The sequence below is a fragment of the Paramisgurnus dabryanus genome, chromosome 9, assembly GCF_030506205.2.
Source record: "Paramisgurnus dabryanus chromosome 9, PD_genome_1.1, whole genome shotgun sequence".
Lineage (NCBI taxonomy): Eukaryota > Metazoa > Chordata > Actinopteri > Cypriniformes > Cobitidae > Paramisgurnus > Paramisgurnus dabryanus.
In genome coordinates this window covers 28,730,304-28,755,603 of record NC_133345.1, presented here as the reverse complement: position 1 = coordinate 28,755,603, position 25,300 = coordinate 28,730,304, and the positions used below count along the sequence as shown (strand labels likewise).

The window sequence follows — 25,300 nt, the reverse complement described above, 5'->3', positions numbered from 1 at the left end:
AATGTTTAAAAACAAATTGGTGGTGCAGGCTTGAACGAAGTGCAGCTGCGATTTGACATCTTGCTGTTTTGGTAAAGCGCGTCTTGTACAATGCTGAGCGTGTTGCCCTTTGTTGAGTGTTGATTTGATGAATCGATATTGAAATGAGAAACAAATAATTATAATGCATTGATGAATCGATATTTTTACCCAGCCCTACCAAAAGAACATCACAACAGAGAAAAACACATGCATTTTTACCAAACCAACAACACAATGACCTTTTGCTATGCCCGCACACAAAGCAGAGGACGGCCTTGTTATACAACAAGCCACATGAATTTATTATGTATCTATTTAGACATGTATTTTTAAATGTGGATGTCTTAGATACTGACATCAGCTTTGTTTTCAGGGTTCCTTCAACACAAGCTTGTGTCATGACTCATGAGACCTTTAAAGTTAGGTTGTTTTGTAATGTAGCTGTATTTATTTGCCTCATAATAAGTAATACAAGGTACTCATCCTAATGAAAACAGCTGTGAGGAGCACCTGTTTGTATGTGATTATATAGCATTAAACGTTCTTTACTATAATAGGCATCTTTATCTCATGTTGGCATGCAACAATGAGAGAAGAATACAACAATTAGACCAAAATGAAACCACCTCAAACATCTGTCTCTGACTTTATATACTGTATATCATGGCTGGATGTAGTCTCACATAGCCAGAACATTGAAGTCTGTGTGCTATCTGCAGCTTAAACTGGCCAAGAGGAGCTGTATGATGACTGACATGTAAAGTGATCTATTACAGTTTTGTTTTACTTAGAAGCAAGGTTATCAAAGATGTATTATACAACAACAACAACAACAACAGGTCAGATCTGCATATGTCAAGCCCTTTAAATAACCTATGTTTGATACCAAACGGTTCCTCCCACATTCCTGCCTAGTAATTTTACTGTGGTTGACTCAAGACTCGGATGCAATACATAACACTGCATGCAAGAGTCAAATCAATAAGGAAGTGGAAAGAGTATCTCCCACATAACTTCAAGTTTTACAACAGTCACATACTCTCAAAATGGTATAATCTGATATATTCAGACGTGTGCAATTTGACATTGCCAACCAGTAAGTATCTGAAGACAACAAATTATTGCTCTTTTCATGCAGTATAATCTGTTTGGGAGTTGCCCCTCTTTTGTGGCCTGCACTGTAGGGGCCGCCACATAGTTCTGGTCACGGGACCATGCACATCAAATAAAAGGCAAGAGACCTTGATTAGAACCCAGGCTTTAGAAACTGTACAGTAGAGAACCGCAGACCAGAAGCGAATGTCCTGTATGGTCAGACCCACATCATAAATCATGTAAAAACATGACATACAACACATCTAGGGCCCTATAAAATCCGTTTTTTTTTCCAAATTCCGTTTAATTTTTTCCCAAATTCCGTTTTTCTCCGTTTAAATTTTTGCAAATTCCGTTTTATCGGTTTACATTTTTGGCAATTATGTTTTTTTACCCATTACTGTTATTTTTGTCATAAAAAGAGTGTGCCTTTAATGTCAATTATTAAAATGTAAATGATTTGGGGAAAACTGGATAACACAATTACTTAAAACAGGCATTTACACACGCGCACACACACACACACGCGCGCGCACACACACACACACACACACACACACACACACACACACACACACACACACACACACACACACACACTCTGGTTTCCATGTTTTGTGGGGACATTCCATAGACGTAATGCATTTTATACCATACAAACTGTATATTCTATTTCCCTTACCTGCCCCATTCCCTAACCCCAACCATCACAAAAACCTTTCTTGTACCTTAGATTTTCAATAAACATCATCTTGTTTGATTTATAAGCTTGTTTCCTCATGGGGACATCAAAATGTCCCCACAAGGTCACAAAAACACTGGTATTCCTATCTTTGTGGGGACAATTGGTCCCCACAACGTGATAATTACCAGGTACACACACACACACACACACACACACACACACACACACACCTCAATTCAATTAAATTCAATTCAATTCAATGCATTGTTTAGTGTTGTTGCAGAAGGCTAAAACAAGGTGTCAAAGCAGTGGTGCAGATGATCATATTTTAAATGCGAGGGATAGTTAGTTTGCCTCAGCTCGCTTGAAATGCATAACACTGAACAAATACATGAGGATTTGTGTTCGGACTTCGGACAGATGCGAGAGCGTGTGCATGTGAGAGATGTGCAGTGTTGACAAAACTTACATAATAACAGTTCTCCGGTCAAATAAAAGTCATGTGAGAACTGCTCGGAACTAAGTGCTTAGCGTCGAATTTCTTAATTTTTTCGCTGACGAAAGCAGAGTCGTGGAGAGACGCTTCACCATGGTTTCGGTGTTTTGGAGGGGGTCTGAAACGACGGGAGGGGGTGTGTCGCCCAGATTTACTTCCCCCGGTCTGCATTTTCCCCAGACATATGTTCTTCTCCCACACAAAAACATAATTTTATTCAAAATATGTAAAATTCCGCGAAATTCTGCGTTAATACTAGATTCCGTGTTTATTTGCCAATTCCGCAATTCCGTGATTGCGGAAATTATAGGGCCCTACACATCTGACTTTAACAAGAACTAACAGCAGACAGGTATGCTTTGAATAAGAAGAGAGCATTTTTTTTATTTCTTACAGTGTGTTTGCCTGTTACTCATGCTTTCTATAGAGAAAACTAATATAAAGTATTATATTTTTATAAATATTAAAGGTGACATAGAATGATTGAACGGAGTATTTATCCTTATTCTGTGATGTGACATGTAGACAAAAAAAATGTTGTTTGGGTCTGTAATGCCTAAGAAGCTTCCTAAAAACCTCTCTCAGATAGCTCTATTAGGGTGGGGGATTTTAAACAAGTGGTTTGACACTTATTTGGCTCCCCCTACTGGCTTAACTTGCAATCTCATTACTGATTGGCTGACTTTGCTGCCACTCAAAAAATGTAGCCAATTATTTTAAAGTGGAGGGGCAGTTAGATCCCTGTGATGTCATAAGCATCAGTTTTTCAGATTGGGCCGTTTTCTGGCTGACAATTTCTAAAAGAGGAATTTCTATGAGACTGAGATGTTTAGCATGTCTAGCACTTTTTGCATATTTGTAAATGCGGGTAGACTACCATTATTCAACAAAGAAAAGGTAAAAATGGTTTTTCATTCTCTGTCCCCTTTAAAATAACGTTAACACTTTATAATGAAGCTTCATTGGTTAGCATTGTACTAGCTACAACTAGTTTTTTTAATCATTCTTAAAATGTTAGTTATTGTACCATAACAGCTTTTTCATGTTAGCCGAATGTGCATGAACTAATGATAACAGATACAATTGTTTGACATTTCACAAGACTTTTTTAAGATGTAAAATAAATCTTTGGTGTCTCCAGAGTACGTATGTGAAGTTTCAGCTCAAAAAACCATTTAGATCATTTGTTGTAGCATTATAGCTACTTTAGGTGTGAGCAAAAATGTGCCGTTTTGGGCGTGTCCTTTTAAATGCAAATGAGCTGATCTCTGCACTAAATGGCAGTGCCGTGGTAAAGTGTTTTGTAGTGTTACCTAAATAACTTTAAAGGGGACATATCATGAAAATCTGCCCTTTTCCGTGTTTAATTGCTATAACTGGGTCCCCAGCGCTTATCATCCTAGAAAATGTGTAAAAGGAAAAACACAGTAATTTAGTTTTGGTAAACCATTCCCTGCAAGCATATAAAAAAATGGGTCATTGAAATGTGGCCCCTCGTGTGAAAAGCCGCCTTAATCTGCACTATCCAACCACAGCACTGCTATTTAGTGCAGAGATCAACTCATTTGCATTTAAAAAGACACACCCAAAAATGGCAAATTTTTGCTCACTCCTACAAAGTGGCAACTTTATCATGCTATAATAAATTATCTATATGGTATTTTGAGCTAAAACTTTACATAAGTACTCTGGGGACACTAAAGATTTAAAAAAGTGAATCTTTAAAAAGTGAAATGTCTCCTTTAACATAAAGAGGAATAAGTAAAAAAGAAAAGAAAACACTAGAAACACTTGAAAAGCTTTTGCCATTATGTAACCAAAGACCATCTGTACATTGTAGAATAAATGTAGACTCTTGGCAGTGGTTTTATGAGAAATGAAAACATTTCTGACCTTTTTCAGGAGGCGTGTGGAGTCTTCACTGATCTGCATGAAGCGCATGATGACATTGTTGAGATAAATGTCACTCAGCGTGGCGTGATCTTTGCTCTCCCTTCGAACCTGGTTCAACAGCAGGTACCAGCAGTTCACTGGAGATAATAAATTCTGGTCTTTCCTGCATATAAAAGAGAGACAGACACTGATCATAACAATCTAAGGTTTGCCAAGAGCTGTCAGATCTATTTGTATATTTAGCTCATGACCACAGACAGACCAACAAAGAAAAGAAAGAAAAGAAAACTTTACTTTTACTTTCGGCCCTAAAAAAAGACACAAAAACTGGAAATATCTACATGACAACTGTAAGAAGTCCACTTGCTTTTTACATTTACATTCATACAGACAATTTTACCCAAAGCAAATTACTTGTACATTTTATCAGTGTTTGTGGGAGTCGAACCCAAGACCTTGGCATTGCTAGCACCATGAACTACTAAGAAATCAGACATTGCTTGGAATTACCGACATGTTTTGAAAGCCAGGGTTGACAGATCAAGTCCTCTATGCCAGACTGGATCAAATGGATAATCTAATTGAGCTAAAAGCCCAGAGATGCACGTTCGCAATACGAACGCCAGGTTGCAGGAGGGAGATTCAGATTGCAGAGAGAATTATGGGTGCATTTTCTGTGAGTCTGTAATTACTGTAAAACCCTTTCATGAGACTGCCTCGCTCCCTTGAGAATGCACTCTGTTCTTCAGCGTGAAGTGTGTTGTGTGCAGTACGTTAAGAGTCAAGCTAGACATCGGGAAGCTGAAGCGTACACGTGATTTGGATTCATGAAGCAGCAAAAAATAGCTTTTTCATCCCCAGTGCTGAAATACATGAATAAACCAAGAGTGTCTAACAATATCTGGAGAAAGCTATCTGTTAGCGTTCCTATTCGTCTCATGTGAAACGCATCAAATTGAATTTTGGCACAATATGCAAATATTTTTAAATGGAAGTGAACAGAGAATAATGGGAGAAGCAAACTGGACAATGCTGACCAGCCAAACCTTGACACCCTGGAATAAAAGTGAGGCAATTCCTTAAAAACTGCATCAGTGGTAATATTGTATTCAATAGACCAAAAACATGGTTACTACACTTTTACCACAATAAACCATTGTTATTTTTCATAAGAGATATTAAGGTCACAACACCTTGTGTTAAGTGGTCACTGATGCACAGTCTAAAAAATGGCACGTTTTTAAAATACTTGAGTAAAAAAATGAGTGATGTGATACAGTGCTGAAATAGTAAAGCACTTCAGAGACTTTAACTTCCTAATAAAAATGAAGGTGACAGGAAAAAAGACCGGGGGCAGAGGTAATAGACCAGGAAGTGTAAAAGGAAATGGGGCATGATGTCCTTGTGCAGGTCAATGCAGGAAGTCCATGGACAGTGCAAGAACTGACACACCATTTTTGGGGATGGGGTGTAATGGTAATTTACAGTATAAACAGGCTCCAAATCTACTATAAGCAAATCTGGAAGAAAATATTATAATAACCGAAGAGGAAGTCGTCACCCTGGTAAATTAAAAGGCATGGGTTTATTAACAATGTGACTAGTCAGGACTGGTTTAAAAGCAGCCAGTAACAGATCTGCAGATGCACCATTCAAGGAAGCAGTAAACCAATGGTAATGATGACATAGTATTAAATAACTGGTCTCCAAAAGAAGCCCACATCATCACTACGCTACAATGCACAGCTCACATCTTGGTGCTCCTTGAATCATTGTACAGAGCTTCGATTACAAATCCACAGGACAGGGTGAAGTTTATGCACTGAGGTACACTTATAACGGTCACAACAGGTGCAATACTGGACACAGTCCAGTATTTACCCCAGAGAGTAAAGATAGCAGGAATTGAGAAGATGCATTGAAAACCACAATAAGATCAAATTCACTAGAAGAATCAAGAAACAATGTGTGAGAAACGCTATGATAAAGGATTGCTTTAATTTAATCATGATGGTGTAAATGATTCTTATGCCACTTTAAGCCATTACAAACTCATTTTATTGATAGCATGTTTCATCAGTGTGCCTCCTCCCAAGTGCAATGTCTTTATAATGGTGTCGATTATACAAATAAATGAGTCCTAAACAAATAAAAAGGATTACACAAACAACCGCATGAGATGAAGATTCCCACACAAGCAGGTCAACAGTGATACAAATGCTGTGATAAACTACAAGCAGTGCGATAACTAAAGAAACACTGTAGTTGGAGAAACAGCATTATGTAAACATTTAGCAGATGAGAGCTCACTGATTTTAGGAGCCATGACAGCTTTTGTACAAACAACGGTGGTGTTAGTCTTCACGCTGCGCGGAGCCCCATTTAAGTTGCAAAAATGCTGTGCATGTGGGCATTCGCGGCGCGAATGTGCCGCCACAAACCGCAAGCCTGAAAAACACTGGTATGGTGTTCCTGATTCTTAACCCGTTGATGTTTTTTACCGCTAAAAGGGAGTTTAGAGACTTACAACAAAGCACAGATGACAATAGGTTTCCTCAAGACAGCGCAGGCACGAGGGTAAATCTAATCTTGGGTTTACCATGACGCTTGTCACGATTCTGTCAGACCAATCAGTGATCTACAGTGTTTTCAAGTCACGTCATAGCATCAGCTCAACAGCTTGGAAACCCAACCGAGGTTGTACTAAAAAAAATATTGGATACTACCTACTGTACCCTGTGGAAAAGCCCCCAAAATTGAGCCGACCCGTAGGGTACTATGCAATGAAAAAGCACCATGTGTGTATTACTCTCTTCTCTTCTCTTTATTAAAATACAACCAGAAAATACAGATTGAGCTGGTGGTGGCCAAAGACTTTTGTATTATATTGTATATTTCAAGAAAAAAGATTTGGGAAATGATCTAAGATGGTAACCCCAGATTCAAACTCTGATGGGTATAAAGCATATTACCTATACAAGCTATAATAACTTACTCGTGCTGGTGTAATATTGCTGTAATCGTTACATCCTGAGTCCAGCATCCCTCCCTGGGCAAATAGTGTGCAATGCTTGTTAGGTCAATAAACATGTGCACTATACTTGGCACCAGCCACCGCGTCGGCACGACGACAGTGTCCTCTGGGAGAAAGGCTAACCACCCAGCTCACAAAAATACTGCCGGTTTGGTGGGCTATTAAGGGCGTGTGCGGACAGAACCTATTGGAGAAATGCTCAGATGTTGCAGCAACCCTGCTTTTAAGATATCTGTATTCGGTTCAACCATAAAACTAGTTGACCACTACTCAATATAGCTACACAAGTCACAAAACCGTGACTAAAGTGCAAAGTGTTGTATATTATATCAACCAAACACCATTTGACCTATTTTAAATGCATTTCTATAGTATATAACACAATAAACTTTATTAAAGGGGTGGTTCAATGGTATTTCAAGCATTCTGACTTATTAACACAGTTATAGAGTTGTTTCCTCATGCTAAACGTAGGCAAAGTGTCAAAAAAGCAGTTGGGCGTTTTACAGAGTATTTCTGTGCCGAATGCACTTCACCAGGATTCGTACAAGTTTGGTAAAGGTTTTTTCGATTACAGGTCCAGCTGACGTTTCAGGGGTTTCTATACATATCACTTCTTTATATGGGCACTTCCCAAGGAAAACCCCGCCCACCTGTCAATCAGCAGGAGACGCTAGAACTTCATATCAAAGTATATATGCAAACATCATATCACGCGACACAGCTTTGTTTCATTTCAAAACTCAACAATGGCACGAAAGAAGAAGTGTGTTTTTGGATGTAAGGAGAAGAAAGCCAGCCTTATGGAAACAATGGATATAGTTTATTATCCGGGGTAGCAGCAGAGTTTTGATTGTGTGTTTGATGCGCTGGATTTTCCCAACCGAGTCATGAGCTGCATGCGGTAAGTAAGACTTCTGTCTTATGTTGGAAATAGGCGCGTGCATATTATATAAATGACATGAACATGTAGTGAATCATAAATTATAAGTGTTGTATAGTGTTGCATGACCCGTATTCGCTTCTCCTGCGGTAGTAACTCCTCCTTCTTCATTTATTCGTACGTTATCGGAAAGATTCGGTAAAGTTAATATTTATATTATAAATCTGATTAAACCAAAGACTCTTCTGAGATATAAAGGATGTAATACTACTCTATAGGTACTCCAGATTAACATCAAAAAATGCAAAAACAGCGTGTGTTATGTGAGCTTTAAAGTAACACTCCTACCAACTAAACCATGTAGCGCATTGCAAAAACAATTGATTTTTATTTGTGTTATCTACTGAAAATAGTGGGCATTTAGTCATTTATCTAATGGTTTTATACATTATAACTTGCATAACGAATGAGTAATTAAAGAGCACCTATTTCATTGCTAAAAAGCAACATTATTTTGTGTATTTGGTATAATACAACGTGTTTATGGTTAAAAAACACATTATTTTACACATACCGTACATTTTTGTAGCTCCAGATTTCGCTCTCTTCCTGAAACGCAAGGATTTGAAAAGCTCTGTGTCCCTGATTGGCCAGCTAATCTGTACATTGTAATTGGTCTGAATACCTCTGACGTCAGCAGGAAATGTGACGCTTCTTACCATGTTTAAAAGATTTGGTTGCTAACAGGAGTTAACTTACATGCTGTAAATCTGAAGCGGGAGGAATTATGATAATGTCGGCATCACCAATCCCAGGAAGTAAACTGTTGCATGCAATCCGTGTGTTTGTTGTAGTCCAAGAAAAGAAATTTACGTTGGAGACGATAACTCGCATCATCATTTACTTTGGGGTTTGTACCTTTTGCATATTGTTAACATGTACTAATTGAAACTTACACACCAAAGGAAATTTAAAAACGTGAATTTTTTGGAGCTACAGCATTTAAAAAACTTACTGTAACATTACAGCATTTTAATATCAAATATTTGTTTGTGTTAGGCTACAGAAAGAAAGTAAAATATATCTGGGATGGCATGAGGGGAAAAAAATGATTTTAATTCTCTGGTCCCTTTAATGGCCAATATTAATGATTAATATTGTCCCCAGCCAAAATCCTGCATTTAGTGGCCTAAAACCAGACAACACAGACTCCAAAGCAGTGATATAATCACATCACTCTGGTATCGTATCTCCAGTCTCAATCCATCACACTTTACTCTGGGAATCACCAGAGAGATTTCTATTGCCGTTTAGGAGATTGATTCAGCTTTCTGCTATGAACTGTGGCTATAATCCCACAGGTAGAGCAAACACTGCGTTTCTTGACACACAGTCGCTTAATCTTTCCTCTCAGAATTCTGCTGACCACGTACATCCTGCCAACTTCAACAAAGTGGTACAGCGCACAACGCTCTGCCATGGCTCGGCTCACCTCGTCTTGACGCCATCGGTCAGAAATCAGGCCAGACCTCCGAACTATGGAACAAACTGGAATAGAATGCAAAGACCACGATTTCTACCAAAGTCTTGTGGTTACAGAAGATCCTTTCCAAGTTTAACCGAGAGACTAAAATGTCTCCACTATGAAAGCTTGACAAAGTTTTCTGAGACACTCTGGGATGTGGATATCCCCAGTAATTATAGTCCAACCGGCGCACAATTTTGATGCTACATCATCCACCAAACACAGCTGGTTTAAAAAAAAACAAATGGCTGCCCAACTTCACAGCGGCACATATATTATTAAATCTTTCTTGCATCATCAAGAAGCTCAATAAACCTTTTCCTTTTGCGTTTGTGCATCTGTTCACATTCAAGCCTTACGTTATGCAGAGTTTGGCATCTTGCTTAACAGTACTAGTGTTAGTAAGTGAAGTAGATCACTAGCTGACAGATGAGATCAACCACAAGAGCTTCTCCACTGCCATTAGTTGTTACACACAGCTGCAGGACTCATTTGGGGCTCTTAAGCTGCATTTGGTCTATTTAAAGAAGTGAAAGGCAAACTCACTCTATATTTCATGTTGCACCAGCAGTTTTTGTACCAATATTTTCTAGCAAGCAATTTCATTGGAATAATGAGATCATGTTTAGCCTTCATTATGTGTTAACATATTTTATTGTCTCAACATTGCAAGACACTGAAAATAAATCAGTCGAAAAGACAATTATTCAAATTAAACTGAAATTTAAAAGTCATGCATTGTAGTCATTACAGAACTTAAAACAACTAAGAAATATATTTTTAGGCATGACACACATTTTTTTCCAAGTAAAACATAACCATAACCATCAAAGCTGTAAAATTAAAGATATGTAGATATAGGTCATATATAGTGCATCAAATAAGTCTTTTATTAAAGAGTAACTAAACCCTAAACCAACTTTTTTTAGTTAATGATCTGTAAGAATGAGCCTTTATTAGTGCTGTTCATTGATTTTAGTAAGTTTTTTGACATTTGGATATAAAGTGTTTCAATACTACAATATATGGTGTAAAAACGTCTGAGTGCTGCCCTCTTCAGGTTGAACGGTGGCTACTGCATTTGAATTTTCCTATTGGATGTTGGGTCCAAAAAATGACTCGTGACGTAAGCAGGTTCAAGCTCACCACGCCCTTGTTACGATCTCACCACACACTTAGTTCGTCCCCTCTATCTCCGTTGGGATCTGCCCACTTTTCTTGCATTTTTCAAATATTGCAGTGGGTGGAGTCAGGCTCTGACCAGGGGTTTAGTTACGCTTTAAGTAAAGAATAACTGACGATGGGCCTTTACATTTTTCCAAAATAATGCACACCCAAGAAATGGTTACACCGCGGGTGTGCATTATTTTCAAATAATTCAAAGGACCGGAGTCAATTAATCCACATCCAGTTATACCAAAGTTACCACAGACATTGGACAGGTCTGGTGTGCGTTTATCAAAATAATGCATACCTGTGTAACATTTCTCAACCAATCAGAATAAAGAATTCAACGGCCCCCATGGTATAATATGGAAAATAGTCATGCTTTTTTTGCTTAATAATTTTGTTAAAGGGACACTCCACTTTAAAAAAAAAAAATAGGCTCATTTTCCAGCTCCCCTAAAGTTAAAAATTAGATTTTTACAAGAACATGGCTGCAGCAGGCGCAATGATATTACGCAGTGCCCGAAAATAGTCCCCTGCTATGGAAAGTAACCAAGTGGACCATTTTCGGGCGCTGCGATATATCATTGCCCCTGCTGCAGCCATGGTACGGCAGCAACGTCATTGATTATTACGCCAGAATGAAAGTATAGTTCCAAGCCATATCTGCCTAGAAAAGCGCAACTTTTATTTTTACCGTCGTTTTGATACACGATGTAACTACAGAAGAGTCAAGTTTTAAATAGGAAAAATATTGAAACTCTTTGTTCATTTTTGAGTGCGATGCTAATGGTCTAATCAGATTCAATGGATTGTGCTAAGCTATGCCAAAAGTGGTAGCGCCAAACCCGAAAAATCGGCTGAATGGATTCCAAAACGGCAAAAATCAAATGTTTAACTTTAAGGAAGCCGGAAAAAGAGCCTATTTTTTTAAAAGAGTGGAGTGTCTCTTTAAAAATACAACTTCTGAATAAAACATTCTGTCAATGATGATGGTTCATAGTGGCATATTGCACAAATAATGAAAAGAATTAAGAATGTTTCATCATAATAATACTTTTAATTTGGGTAATGCAGGTAAGTAGGTTAAACAGGTTCCAGAACCCAAGGCAGGTCAAACTACGAACAATCTGCACAATCCAGACAGCCGGTGACAAACATGTAAGCAAACAAAAGCTCATACAACACACTTACTTATATTGCTGGTGGTCCTTGGTGCTCCTTGTCTTGGCCATGAAGCGTTCGGCAAGCTTCTCCAGGTTTCGTGAATACTCCATCTCGATCTCTGACTTCTTGCGGAAGAAGTCCTGGAGGTCCTGAAGAAGTTGCACCCTCATGTCCGTCTGCTGCTCCAGACATTTCTGCTGCTCCACCAGCTGGGCTCGGATCTCTGAACAAACACATTTAGACACCGTCTGTCAGAACAAGCTATCCTTGGGTGTCTATCAAAAACATTTTACCGTTTCATTGCTTTGCTTAAAGGTGACCCTAGAAGCCCAGAAATAAACAAAACAATATATAGCTACCGTATAAATACATCATTCGGATTTGCCTCAAGTTAGTTTGAATTTGCGGTATCAGCAACGTGACAGTAATCCAAAACCATCAGGTGGAGCGGGTTATGTCTTTTCCCTGCGTTTCATTACAGTCAGAATGAAAAGTGCTCCCAGAACAAACCTAATGATTCTCTAAATCTACTCCGTGTACAACTCGAACAGCTACAGAGGCACTCCACTTCATTTAACAAGCATTTTTGGGCCAAATTACCTCCGGTTTCCTCGTGCGATTGCCCCCTTGTCATAAGGAATGGAGCTCATTAAATTTGCAGCACACTTCAGAAGCTCTCCAGCTCTATACCATAATATACGTTTAGACTTCCTCTTGCGGCCCCGAGGGACCTAAAATGTTTAATGTATTTCTCATAATGTGGGTTATCTGAACCACAAGTCCACCTTGACAGGCCACAATATTAGGGTGCATTTCAACAAAAGAAAAATGTTACGGGCTATATCAGCAGTGCAACCTTATTAAAGAAACAGAAAAGCAAGAGTAAGCAATATAACATAAATAACAAGCAAATAATTGTTAATGTATGGGACGATGAAGGTACAGGGAGACCAAACAAAAATAAATCAGGATTAGCTAAAAGTCCCAGAAAGTTACACAATGCACGTTCCCGTCTTAAGGGTAACAACGCAAAAGTCTGCTCACGGTGGCTCTCGTCGCGTACGAGTTTACGTCACAGGCATGCGCCAGTTCAGGAAAATAACAACAAACATGTCAGATTATATTTCCATACATCGGAACTTCTAGTTGCCATAGCAGCTCTGATAAATATACAAGTCTTTCCAGCAGTTGTACGAAATATTATTACTGCTCAGAGAAGGCACATTAGTTACCGCAATCAAATTGTTGATGCGCCAATTTGTCGGAAGCAAACCAGGCGGCTTTGGACAAGACCTAGGAGAACAAGGAAGGTTGTACGCAGGCGTGCAGTGTTGTTGTGTGTCAGTGCTCCACATTGGCACCTAGACGCCTGGGGCCGGATTCACAAAACATTCTTAAGAAGAAAAATCTTCTTAACTGCCATTTTTATCTTAAATTCAAGCTTAAGAAAAAAATTAAGAATATTTTGTATTCTCAAAAAAGCTTCTTAAGAAAGTTCTTATTTTTTCCCTTAAGTATGTTCTTAAGAAAAAACTTAAGAAGAATTCCAATTCTCGAAAAATAAACTGTCTAAAATAACATCTTAAAGTTAGGATAACCTTACAGTAATCTTAAATCTCAAAATGTAAGATGTTTTATAAGTTTATGTGATTGTTTTAACTGTGACATGTTGTATTTTGTAGTCTTAAATGGCAATTTTATCAGTTTACTTCACATAGATTAGTTTAAAGAGGAATTCAACACTCATATAATGAAGTTTAATAGCTTACTCAGTAATATGTCATACAACACAAATAAGTATTAGTGATAATATTAGCAAACATGTAACTTCCTCCGTAATAGCCTATTCATTATGAAATTACTTAACAGCTTAAAGTCGCTCTAAGCGGGAGGCGGACCGGTAATCGCTCCGTCATGTGAGTCGAGGGCTCCGAAACTGCGGGCACGCTTGACCCTCCGCGTCCGTCTCTTGACGCGTGAGCGCGGGTCGCGGGAGACGAAAGCCTTGGGCACGGAGAGTGAAGCACGCACATTCAGAGCGCTCGGCCCGCATGACGGACCGATTGGGACATTATGGATTTATATTTACGCACCGCCTTAATACTAGCTGACCTCTGTTACAACAGCGAATAACATCCTGTGGTAGTCTTAATGCATCACTCGTTTGTATCGCGTTAATGATCGCAAGGTAGTCAAAAGATTAATAGATAAATTTATTGTTACCTCATTAGCAGGGTATAACTCATTTAAAGCTTGTCATTTTATTCTTAAGACACAAATTTAAGATATTCTTAAGAAAAAAATTGAGAACTTCTTAAGAAATGTTTGAGAATTGCACTTAGGAACATTCTTACGCACTTCTTATATTTTATCTTAAGAACTTTCTTATTTTTTGTCTTAAGAATGTTTTCGTGAATCCGGCCCCTGGAGTAAATACTACATCGAATATCACACACTTTTGCATCACCATATGCATGCATATTTCCCCCATAAAATGCTAGTTTAAACGCGGAATAAAAAGTGATAACGCAACGCCTCTTGTGCGTTTTCTTTTCAGATCGTTTTCGTGTAAACGTAGCCTAAATTATGAAACATAATATACTATTTTATAAGGATGTAACGGTATTATATATTTCGTGGTATTGCGGTATGAAGTTTATTAAAACAGTTTCCCAGCATCAAAATGTCTGGTTGTTGCGTTTGGTTGCTCTAGCACTTTCTTAAAAAGATACCATACCAGTGACAGTTTTTGCACTTTTATTATACACCTTAAAGTATTTTCCTTTTAATATTTATCTATATAAAATTTAATACTGACTAGATTCCAAGCTCAGGTATTTTGCTATAATGACTTCTTCAGTGGCAGTATTTTTGTACCAGGACTCGGACGTGGCTTATTTTGCAATAAAGACCACCTGACTGTACATTATCTTTTACATAATCCACACCATTACCTCAAAGTCATTCAAAGAGATTCCCACTGTAACTCCAAACGTTGTGTGCTCGGTTTCCCTCATCGCCAGTATCAAGTGACCCTCTGCTATTACAAAGAACATTCCTATCCCCGTGAAGTCATGTGTATGGTAAACATCTGCATGGAGCCGGTGTGCTCAAGCATATGTGAAACTGTGTCTGATCAAAGCCTCTGTGATCCACTTCAAACAGAGAGATGGATGCGAGCACCTGTGAGCCATCTGATACTACACAAACAAGACCTAAAGGTGAATCCAAGCTAATCAGCCCTCCGGCGTCTCTCTCCACAGTTAGCTTTAATATTTCCATATGCACAGTTGGGTTCCCAAGATAGCTAATGGCTGGGATGAGCACACAGTATATCTGAGATTGAAGGCTATTCTTTAAAGTGCTGGAAAGTATGTGAGCAAACAACACTGCCAAGCTCCATTTAGAGATGAATGGGAACATTTTATGACCTTCAGTAAACGTCCGGGGAAAAGACAAACGACTTAAAATCTGTGATAGACCCTCGTTTGTTGCAACAAAAATTGCACTGTGAAAGATAGAAATTTGCGTAAAGACATATCTCCCTCTAAACAAATGCAAAAGATGACCACATAATTACTAAATGCATCATTTCAGTCAGTAATGTGAGGTTTCTAAGCTATTAAACAGACATATTCAACATTTTATTAGAGGGCGCTTCCGTCCTCGCTAAAACAGCCTGTGCCAAACGGTATGTGGGACGTACTGTACCAGAATCCTGTATGCAGAGTCGTAACTGCCGTACCCAAAATAGCAGCATTTGTCAGGAGACCTGTGCTCACGTACAGAATTATTAAGAAAAGCCATCCGCCAAGCGCATCGGCACAGGGAATACTGCACATTCCAGACATATACTTACATTTGGGTAGCTAACATGACGGAGCCGGTGATGTCAAGCAATGACAGCATGCTAATTATTAAAACTATTTATGAAGACACTACATTTTACTTAAAAGCAATGGTGATCAGTGACAGCATTTATTACATAGCTCGTTGGAATGCTTGATTCTAATTGGCCAGTCGTGACATTTGCAGGTTTGTTATTCACAGATAACAAAACTAATAACATGCAATAACCCGGATGGTGGAAATTATTTTGACAGGTACGGTTAAATATTAAACAAACAATTAAATATAAATGTTTTTTAATAATGTATAAGACATCATTTTTTCAAATGGTTAAACCAAATAGCCTGTTCATGACATTTGAAAATCTTGCGTTATCTGAAAACCGAAAATAAATGCGTTTTGCTCATGGGAAGTCTGCTTTTGTTAAAATGGTCAGTGACAAAAACGATTTGGCAAGATGAGGGATTCAAAAATTAAAAAAACAAAAATTTGTTTGAACAGCATGCATCAGGTTTATTTCAATGCACATAGTGTATTTGTGTTACATTTATGCAATAAAAATGACATTTGCAGCATTTTATGAAAGTCAAGACTGAATGGACCAGAAAATGTCAAATGGTGTGACCGCCAATTCCGCCAAAGAATGAGAAAAATTTAATCTTTTATCCACCTTGATGACATGTAAGCGTAATCATCAAAAAAATAATTTAAAAACATTTTATTAGTTATTTCTAAATGTAAATTTTTATGCGCTTTTATAATATTTGTCCTGACATATGCTGAAAATTATAGTGATAGGCCGGCCGATATATCGGGCCGGTTTTTGAAAGTTTTATGTGTATCGGCCGATATGTTCGCCGATAATTTTTCCGGCATTATTTACAGACAGAGTGCTGGAAGCTGCAAGGGATTGCAGGTCATGTGACTAAAAACAACCAACCTTTCCATGACAACATCGAAAGCTCGGCCTAACAGCTGATCATAGCTGGACAAAGCGGGTTTTTATTTCTCATCTCTATATATTTGTAGTAGTAAAGCAATAGAAATCAATATCCTTTGCTGATAGTTCCTCGTCACTGTGGAGAGCGCAGTTCATGGTTTCATAGCACCCTCATCTGTTTCTACTATTTGTCAAATATAGTTTTTGATAAGTTCAATAAATGTTACTTTTTAAATTGAGATTTGTAACATTTGGTATCGGCTCCAAATATCGGCCAAAGAAAATTGGCAGCCTGTATCGGTCATTGGCTAAGGCTGATAAAAAAAAACAACCGGTATCGGCACAAAAAAATTCCATATCGATCGATCCCTACCGAAAACAGCTCTGTTTTCTAAATAAGCTTTGATAAATTATGTAAAAATGTATGTAAAAAAATCATATTACACTAAACTAGATGATTATATTTTATTCCAATTTTTTTTAATATATTTAGATTTTCATAAAAAAAAACTAGTTACACCAATTGACACAGTTGTTACACCACAGTGACATTTTTGCAATTATCCCACAAATATTATTTCAAAATGAAATAAAACCAGAAATGTTAGACTTCAAAAATCCCTCAAATGTCCTCAAAAAAAGAGAATGTATGCAAGTAATATGCAATTTTTTTTGAAATTTTAACCCTTTCTTTTTTAAAAAAAAATGTAATAAAATAACGTCACTGACCCAAAAATAAGCTCATAAAATATTTCAAATCAATATTTAATGTTCTTACCTTACTTATGAGGTAAATAGTCATGTTATAAGCAGGATAATGTACAGGCAGATGGTTGTTATCATAAAATAAGACCCTTTAGTGAGATACAAGACCCTCCCCTCCGATGATCACTGTGAGGGGCTTATTTCTGCAATAACCATCGGCGGCTGACTATACATTATTACTTACCCACCATATACACCATATATACCAACTAACCCATTAGCATATTACTACTTCTCTTATGAAAGTACTAACCTATGGGTGCAGTATACATACTAAAATAACACAAGGTAGACAGGTGGGCAGTAGACAAGGGAATATCCACAGTTCGGAGATGCCAGTCAGTCTGCCTTACTCCAGGGCTCAGAGGCACGGATACGCGCTGTGTGATCGCACCGACCAGATTGATTTTTACCAACTGCAGTCCATCAGGAATAGTCCACTCACTTCTGACAGTTCAAAGAGCAATTTAGGCCTTTTTAGCTCTAACAAGCTGTCTTGTTAGAGAAACTACCAAAAGTCACTACAAAATCAACACAGGACCTAAACTTTTCTGTATGAAACACTGTAACTCTGTAATTAATAAAATAAATAACTTCATCGAAAAAGAAGATCAGAGAAAATTTGATTTTCTTGTATATTAATGTCAGACGATCTATTTGTGTATTGACAAGGAAAAATGTGAAACTTATGCCAAAGTCACAATTTCATATGGTGACAACTCAAACATGGGTCGCACATGTTGTGCAAGTCTTTTAAGCTCCAGCAGGAAGTCTAAACCTCAGAGGTCTGTGTCCAAAAATTGGCTCATTACCACTTCCTGAGACAGTCTTCAGGTCTGCCCACACACAAACAGAGACACAAACAGGAAAGACTGACCCTTAGGCTGTCTATGTCTAAATGCATGAGCCTTCAGAGTCTGGCCTGACTGTGGTCTACTGACCTACAGAGAAGCAGTTCCTTCCTGTTCAGGGCTTCAATAAGACCAAATTACACCTTTACTGCCTAAACTCCTATGAACTTAAACCTAGTTCTTCCGCTTACTGGTGTCCCGCTCAAGTTTTACATTTGTATTAATAGCAGACTCGTGGAAACCAAACCAACGTTTTAGACTGAGGCCTGTTAAAGAGCTTAGAAAGTATCGTAAAACTTTAATATGAGATGAACAGAGATTTTTTTTTGAATAGATAATTCTACATACTGGTAATAAAGCTGAACTAATATTTACTTATACAGGTTTTGGGTTATTTTTGCATTCTACCAGGTAGAAAATGTATTTCAACAAAAGCCCTATTCGGAGAGGATTAGTTTTACAGGGGGACCTCTCAGAAAATCGTGCTTCTCAGAGGTCCTCTGTGTTTATAATCCCGTCCGAATCGGCCATGTCTGTGTTTTTCTCTGACAACCTCCGTAAGAATTCCATAGCAATTTACCCACTGTTTTTCGCCGAACTCAGTCATCCTCTGAGAAATTTAATCCCATCCTGATGCAAATTTCAGTGTTTGCCCGCAATATCGTGTTTGGCCAACATGATCTGCCGTAAGGTCTTACTAACGCGCTTAAATTGTACTTCTCGGGTCCCATTCATTCAGATATGGATGTTTTTTCCATTCGGCGAAATAAAATAATTAAATCAAGATGAGCTGAATATTAAACACTGTTAAGACTGGCCACTGTAATATCAGTATAAACTTAACCTTATTTTGTTTAACTCTGGAATGGTAATGTTAATTAATAAAAGATAATAAATTGTTATTAATCATTATTCCTTCATTTCTTTGGGTTTTTTATAAGCAGCCAGTTATTTAAAATACGCAGGCTACTTTAGTAGGATTTGTATAAGTTCTTTTGATTTGTTAAAATTAAATTAATAAATGACATGTTCTGTAATAATTTTACATTTAAAGCAAAATATCAAACATTACAAACACGCATATCCAGAGCACGTGATATTCTGCAACGCCCAAATGCATAAAACAGACACTCCCATCTCTGGAATAGCCTGAGGATTTTAATCCTGTTCGAATCGATACATAAAATCACAGACGTCGTGGGGGACATTTTGAAACTCAAATGTCGTTTGGAAAACTAATCCTGTCCGAATAGTGCTAAAGTCAACAATGTTTAAACAAAGAAAAAAAATTGACATCCCAAACACTTCTGAAGTACCATCAGCACAGTCTCATGGCAATACACACCTTTGAGCATGCAAATATTTTTGGGATGTCACTGCAGATATGGACGGGGAACGCTTGGTCAATATAATTTTTCTGACTTCGTCCATCTTTGCTTTTCAGTAGATGGTCAGATATCTCTACGCGAATTCACAGGTCAGAGTTCACCAGATTTGAACTTTGCTATGCAGCAAAATATCTTCGTATGCATATGAATGGAAGTCAAATGGAACGGAAAGCATAGTGTGACCACTTCCTAATTCGTAAAAAATAGTAAGATTTTATTCAAATGTTTCAGTATAATAAGCTTTTGTCCCGGTGAAGTCAGAGGGGCGGAGTTACAATTTTTTTGGATAAATGTACGCTGTTGTATGATTTGCAATTAATTCGACATCACCACAGTATAAAACAAGAACATGAGGTTAGGTATCAATCAAGAACCCTATACATATCAGCAATAGCAACAAAAAACACTTATATTATGTTAGAGCTGCACAATAAATCGCTTGTGATTGTCATGCGCATCTCATCAGTTAAGCCGGTTCCTTGACAAAAGCGAAAATATCGCACTTATAATCACAGATGAATCGCCTTGAATTATGAATGCAATATTTCCCCTCTTGTCAGTACACTACGGCTCTGTGTAGTAAATGCCGCTCCATCTGAAAGCAGCTGATGACGATTCATTACTAATAAAGGAACCGGATTTACTGACGAGATGCGCTTGACAATCTCATGTGATTAATCGTGTGCTATTAAATGTGCACTAAACATGACAAAAATTTGACTAAACCAAATATGGTCTAAATAAATGGTAATTTCCATATTACACAATAAGGCTGCTTCATGGCCTGACCTTTCATCTGATGACAGATTTTTTAATACCAAAACTGAGATTGGGAAAGACGACGACACACTTTTGCATTACGTGTTCGGCTATAGTAAAGACTAGTCATGCATTCACTGAGTCATATCCAGGATCAACCCAGCTGCCCTCAAGGGAGTAAGTATGGCGGGTATCACAAGAAACTAAATCCAAGCACACAGACTTAAGTTTCACACTGCAAAGAAGTCACATTTTTCCAAGATATAGTACTATGTTGCAAGATGACACCAAATGCTCGTTGGACTTGCCTTGTTCTTTTGTTTGGAAAATGCCATCGCGAATAATCTAAAAAAAAAGTGGGCTGGTATAACGTATCAACACGGTACCTCATAAAACTACGTTCGGTAGCCAAGCTGTTTGAGGTAGCTGCCAGGACATGCCTTTTGAAGAGCCACATTTGGAGTAAAATACTTGGAAACATTTAAAGCACCGACAGATCTTCTCCTGTAATTAGATGGGGGGGTTTCCTGAAAGATCTAAGAGGTCAATAAGCATTGCAAACACAACCTGTTTAACTCAGTCTGTTTACAGAGGCCGATGCCTTATCGCAACAAGAGATCAAACAAACTGCTCACGTCAAGAGTGAAAAATTTATCTTTTGAATATCCCACTTTAACATTCGCAACAAAAAAGCACCGGCGGGTCCAAACGCCTGCAGTGTCGTGTTTGAAGTGACGACTCTATTCAAGAAACTGTCCAGTTATCGCATTCAGTGCTTACAGGGCACCCACTGGAACCAACGGGGGCCCCACGGACCACACGTGAGACGGCTTAATCCCAAACATGAACACCTGCACTACTTCAGTCTATACTCACATCCACACAATTTAATTTTCTACATTCAAATGTAAGGATCTATTCAGACAGAGACACCTGCTGAACCAGGGTGATCTCAGAGGAATTACGTATTTCACAAGGTGACTAATTTAAATGAATTTATACAATGTAAATAGTACAAAAAGGTACAATTGTTTTAAAAAGGCAATAATGAAACAATACTTCTAATCTCAATCCTAAAGAAATACTTCAACAGATTATATATGAGGTTTAACATACATAGCGTAATTAACCAAAGGTGTGTACGACTTCATGCCATGCTGTAGCAACCATCAGGCAAATGACATGAAAGTACCACGAGAGCGACTCGAAAAATATGGAGGAGTCTGCTTATAAATCACTCTTGCTGTACTTTGATGTCATCCGCCTGACGGTTCTTGCGGTGCCGTGTCAAGTCGAAAACACCTCAAGACTCCACACTAAGGTGAAGCCCATAAACAGTACCATTACAGGTCGTCTTTCACCACTGACTTTTAAGCACACTACATGAGGAAGCCACATCCAATAAAAGCACAACATCGGGTATGATCTGTAATCTAGACAGAAAGACAGTGTTAAGGGTGACATGCGGTAAGACCGAGGGGTCTAATAACAGGTCAGAGGGGGTTTAGACTGTCATGTTGTATGCTGGACATAGGGCTCTTCTGTCGAAGAGCATTAACATTTCCCTATGGGCGCCCAGTTTCATTTCTGACTGCTCACTGTTAGGGGTCCAGAAAAGTATTCGGGTCAAAGCAGTTTGGGTTCACCAAACATTCCTGACAATAGTCCCTTTCACACATACAGTCTTTACTGGTAAATTGCTGTTAACAGGTCATGTATGAACAGAACCTTTCTGGTAAATCAGTACTGCCAATTTACCAGTAAGAGAGGTTGTAATATTACTAGTAACTTAATGGTTCGCACTATGTGTGAACTAAAAATTGAGTTTACCGGCATTTAGAACAAACAACGTCAGATCGCGCTGACAGCTTTGGGGCCAATCATAACGTTTTGATACAAATGATGCGTTTACCCCCACACTGTTTACGGACTTTCCACACACACGTTGCTTAAAGTCAGGCACACATGAAGTTAACATCCACATTTCTTCACCAAAGTTGTTTTAAACAGCTTACCATCTATTTGCCGGATTCCCGACGTCCTTAACACACACTCTGTGAAGCCTTATGTGCAAACAGTACTGCTGTTTAAGACGCAGGTTTCGTTTGAAGTCGCCTAATGCAATGTTGTTTTGTCACAAGCAACTTCGCGACCATCAGCATTTGCCACAGATGTGAAAACAACAAAATGCGGACTGTGGATATCAGGGTGGAGTTCGGGTGGCCCGCCTAAGCTGGGAAACCCTACCGCCTTAACTAGGTCGTCCAAAAAAATAATAATATAAAAATTCGCTGCACAAAAGGCAGCATCTTGTGGAATAGCGCAGACGCGTGCCACACGGCCGAAATGAAAAAGATGTGGTCCGGACCGTCAGTCTCTGGAGGATAACTAGCCAGTTGATAAAAGATCTCGGAGAATAGCGCGGACGCGCTTCACACCGCGAGAGTGCACGTGCGCCACACAACCGAAATTAGATAAAGACGTGGTCTGTCATGTCTGGAGGATAGCCAGTTGATAAAACGCGTGTCCGTGAGAACTGTAAGTGGACTTATGTTTTTTTTTTTTTAAGCCTGTTACTGTATTAGTCTATAGTTCTTGCATAGTTAGCTGGTGATTTTGTTGTTTGAGCAACCTGCTAGCTAGGTTTCACGTGCCGGTTGATTAGATATAATTGTTGAGCGCTCTTGCTCACTTTATTTATGTGCATTATTTACATGCTACAGTAGTTACCCCTCGTTCACACAGCCAGCGACGTTATCGCTGTGTGTCGCCCGTCTCTTTCAATGAGGCGACTGACGAGAGAAGGATGACGTGAACTCCACTGCTTTATTCTCATTGGTAGTCGCTCCCGAAATTCGCTCGACATTTGCATAAAGTTAAACTTTTTTTAACCTTCTTGCGTCGCTGGACACACCCATACGGTCGCCCGGTTTCCATTTAAATGAATGAGATCGCGTCGCTCTGCTACTGCTGGTCGCTGGCTGTCTGAATGGGGCGTTACACTCCTTTAAGATAATGTAATTAATAGTGGAAAATAATGAGTTTTTGGAATTTTTGCACCATCTATCATCGTTTGCCAGACGTTCTACAACATCTGCTTTAGTTTGTGTTTATTAACCCTTTAGTTTCACTACATAACGCAGCAATTCCTATTAGAGGTATCTGTTAAAAACATTTTATTTATTAATAATCTAGTATGTGTCCATTTTCTGTCATGGTTTCTTCAAAATTAAGTTTTATTTGAGTGTTTTAAATAAAAATATTTACATTTTCATCATGACGCGTCAGACCCACCTATTTGAATGCCCCGCCCCCAGCCCCGAGCACCCGCAACCCTACCACCTTAACTAACACATTTTCTGCGGGATTTCCCGCAATTGTTTACAAATACAACACTGAACTTGCTGCATGTCACAAGTAACTTACGCTTTCTCTCAAAGTTTTCAGGTATTTTGATACTGATGTGTGAATGATGTCTTACTGGTAAAAAGACAGAACGTCACTGCGTGTGTCAACAGCACATTTTTGTATTTACTGGTAAATTCATGGTAATAAATTAATTTAAATATTTTTTTTTAGAGAAGGATACCTTTTCTGTTATAAATCTCACTTATTAGCTGATTTTTTACCTGGTCCATCTTCATAACCTTTTTGAAAGCTCCCACTGAAACCGTGCATTATATTTGCATTTAATGTAATGAACAGGCTTCTTGTTTTACTCTGAAAGACTCAACTAATCTATACTTAAGTACTTCTAGTATGTGTCCATTTTCTGTCATGGTTTCTTCAAAATTAATATTATTGTCCACTAGAAACATAAGGACAACACGTGTCTCAAAAAGACAAATTACACGATGTACCCTATCGTGACCAACTTCAGAATGAAAATAAAATTGAAAAGCCACAGGGCGGAGATCAGTGTTCGTCCGAGGTTGTACAATAAATTATCCAAGCAGTGTTTAAAGACGTGCCTACAATTTCCTCATCTCGTTCCCGCCTCCCTGCCCTGTGAAAAACAACAAGCAGCTCTTCGAACGTGCGGGTCTTTTCAACGGTCCAAAGAGGGAAACCTTAGAAGGCCAGCGTTTGCATTCAAGTCCAAGCCTGTTGTGTTAGAATATCTGTTATGGTATGTTGGCTTTGGGGGAGATGGATTCACCGCAACAAAGACGTAATTAGAGGTAAAATGATAGAGTCTGTCTCTGTCCCTCAGGGTAAGAGATTGTAGCCTCTGTGAAGCCTGGGCCTTTAATTGAAGAGCACTGGAAGTTTGTGTGATGGGAAAATTAAGATAGCGCTGAACTAGTCCAAATCTGCCAAAGATTTGCACAAGTTGTAACTTCATCACCCTATTGACAGGCTATCGAAATGGCAAAAGTTTCAGGTTTGATACTTAAATGGGATTAAAGAAAACAGCGGCAGCGTTTTTAAAAACTACCATTCAATTAAACAGGAAATTGGTCACAACTGCCTACTTAAACCCTACCTGAAGTGAAAGGTTAAAGGAGTGCCATTCACTAACTGATCGTTTTTTTACCCTGAGAGCTGGCAGATGTACTATTGATGATGCATTATGTTGTGGTTGCATTACGTCACGTCTGTTCCCATTGTTGCTTTTGTCAATGATGGGATCTTCTCTGGCTACAATGAACACACAGGAGTTCATTCAATTTGAATAGGAGGACTGAAAGGACATCGGACCTGTACACTGTATAATCACCAACAATGATATTAAAATATGGACAATGATGGTTAACATAATGTTCTGAGAACAGCATGTCT

The 25,300-nt window shown here is 38.5% G+C and overlaps 1 protein-coding gene across 6 annotated transcripts in view; it reads right to left on the bottom strand.

The window, feature by feature from the left end:
- The window catches only part of srgap1a (SLIT-ROBO Rho GTPase activating protein 1a), a 104,995-nt gene that overhangs the window by 61,440 nt on the left and 18,255 nt on the right, over positions 1 to 25,300 (bottom strand). For all 6 annotated transcript variants that reach the window (XM_065283480.2, XM_065283482.2, XM_065283483.2 and 3 more), the window contains exons 2-3: positions 11,994 to 12,189; positions 4,191 to 4,353 (exon numbers count right to left, since the gene is read on the bottom strand). In XM_065283480.2, coding sequence (XP_065139552.1) covers positions 4,191 to 4,353; positions 11,994 to 12,189 — 359 coding nt within the window. The remainder of the gene's footprint in view (positions 1 to 4,190; positions 4,354 to 11,993; positions 12,190 to 25,300) is intronic.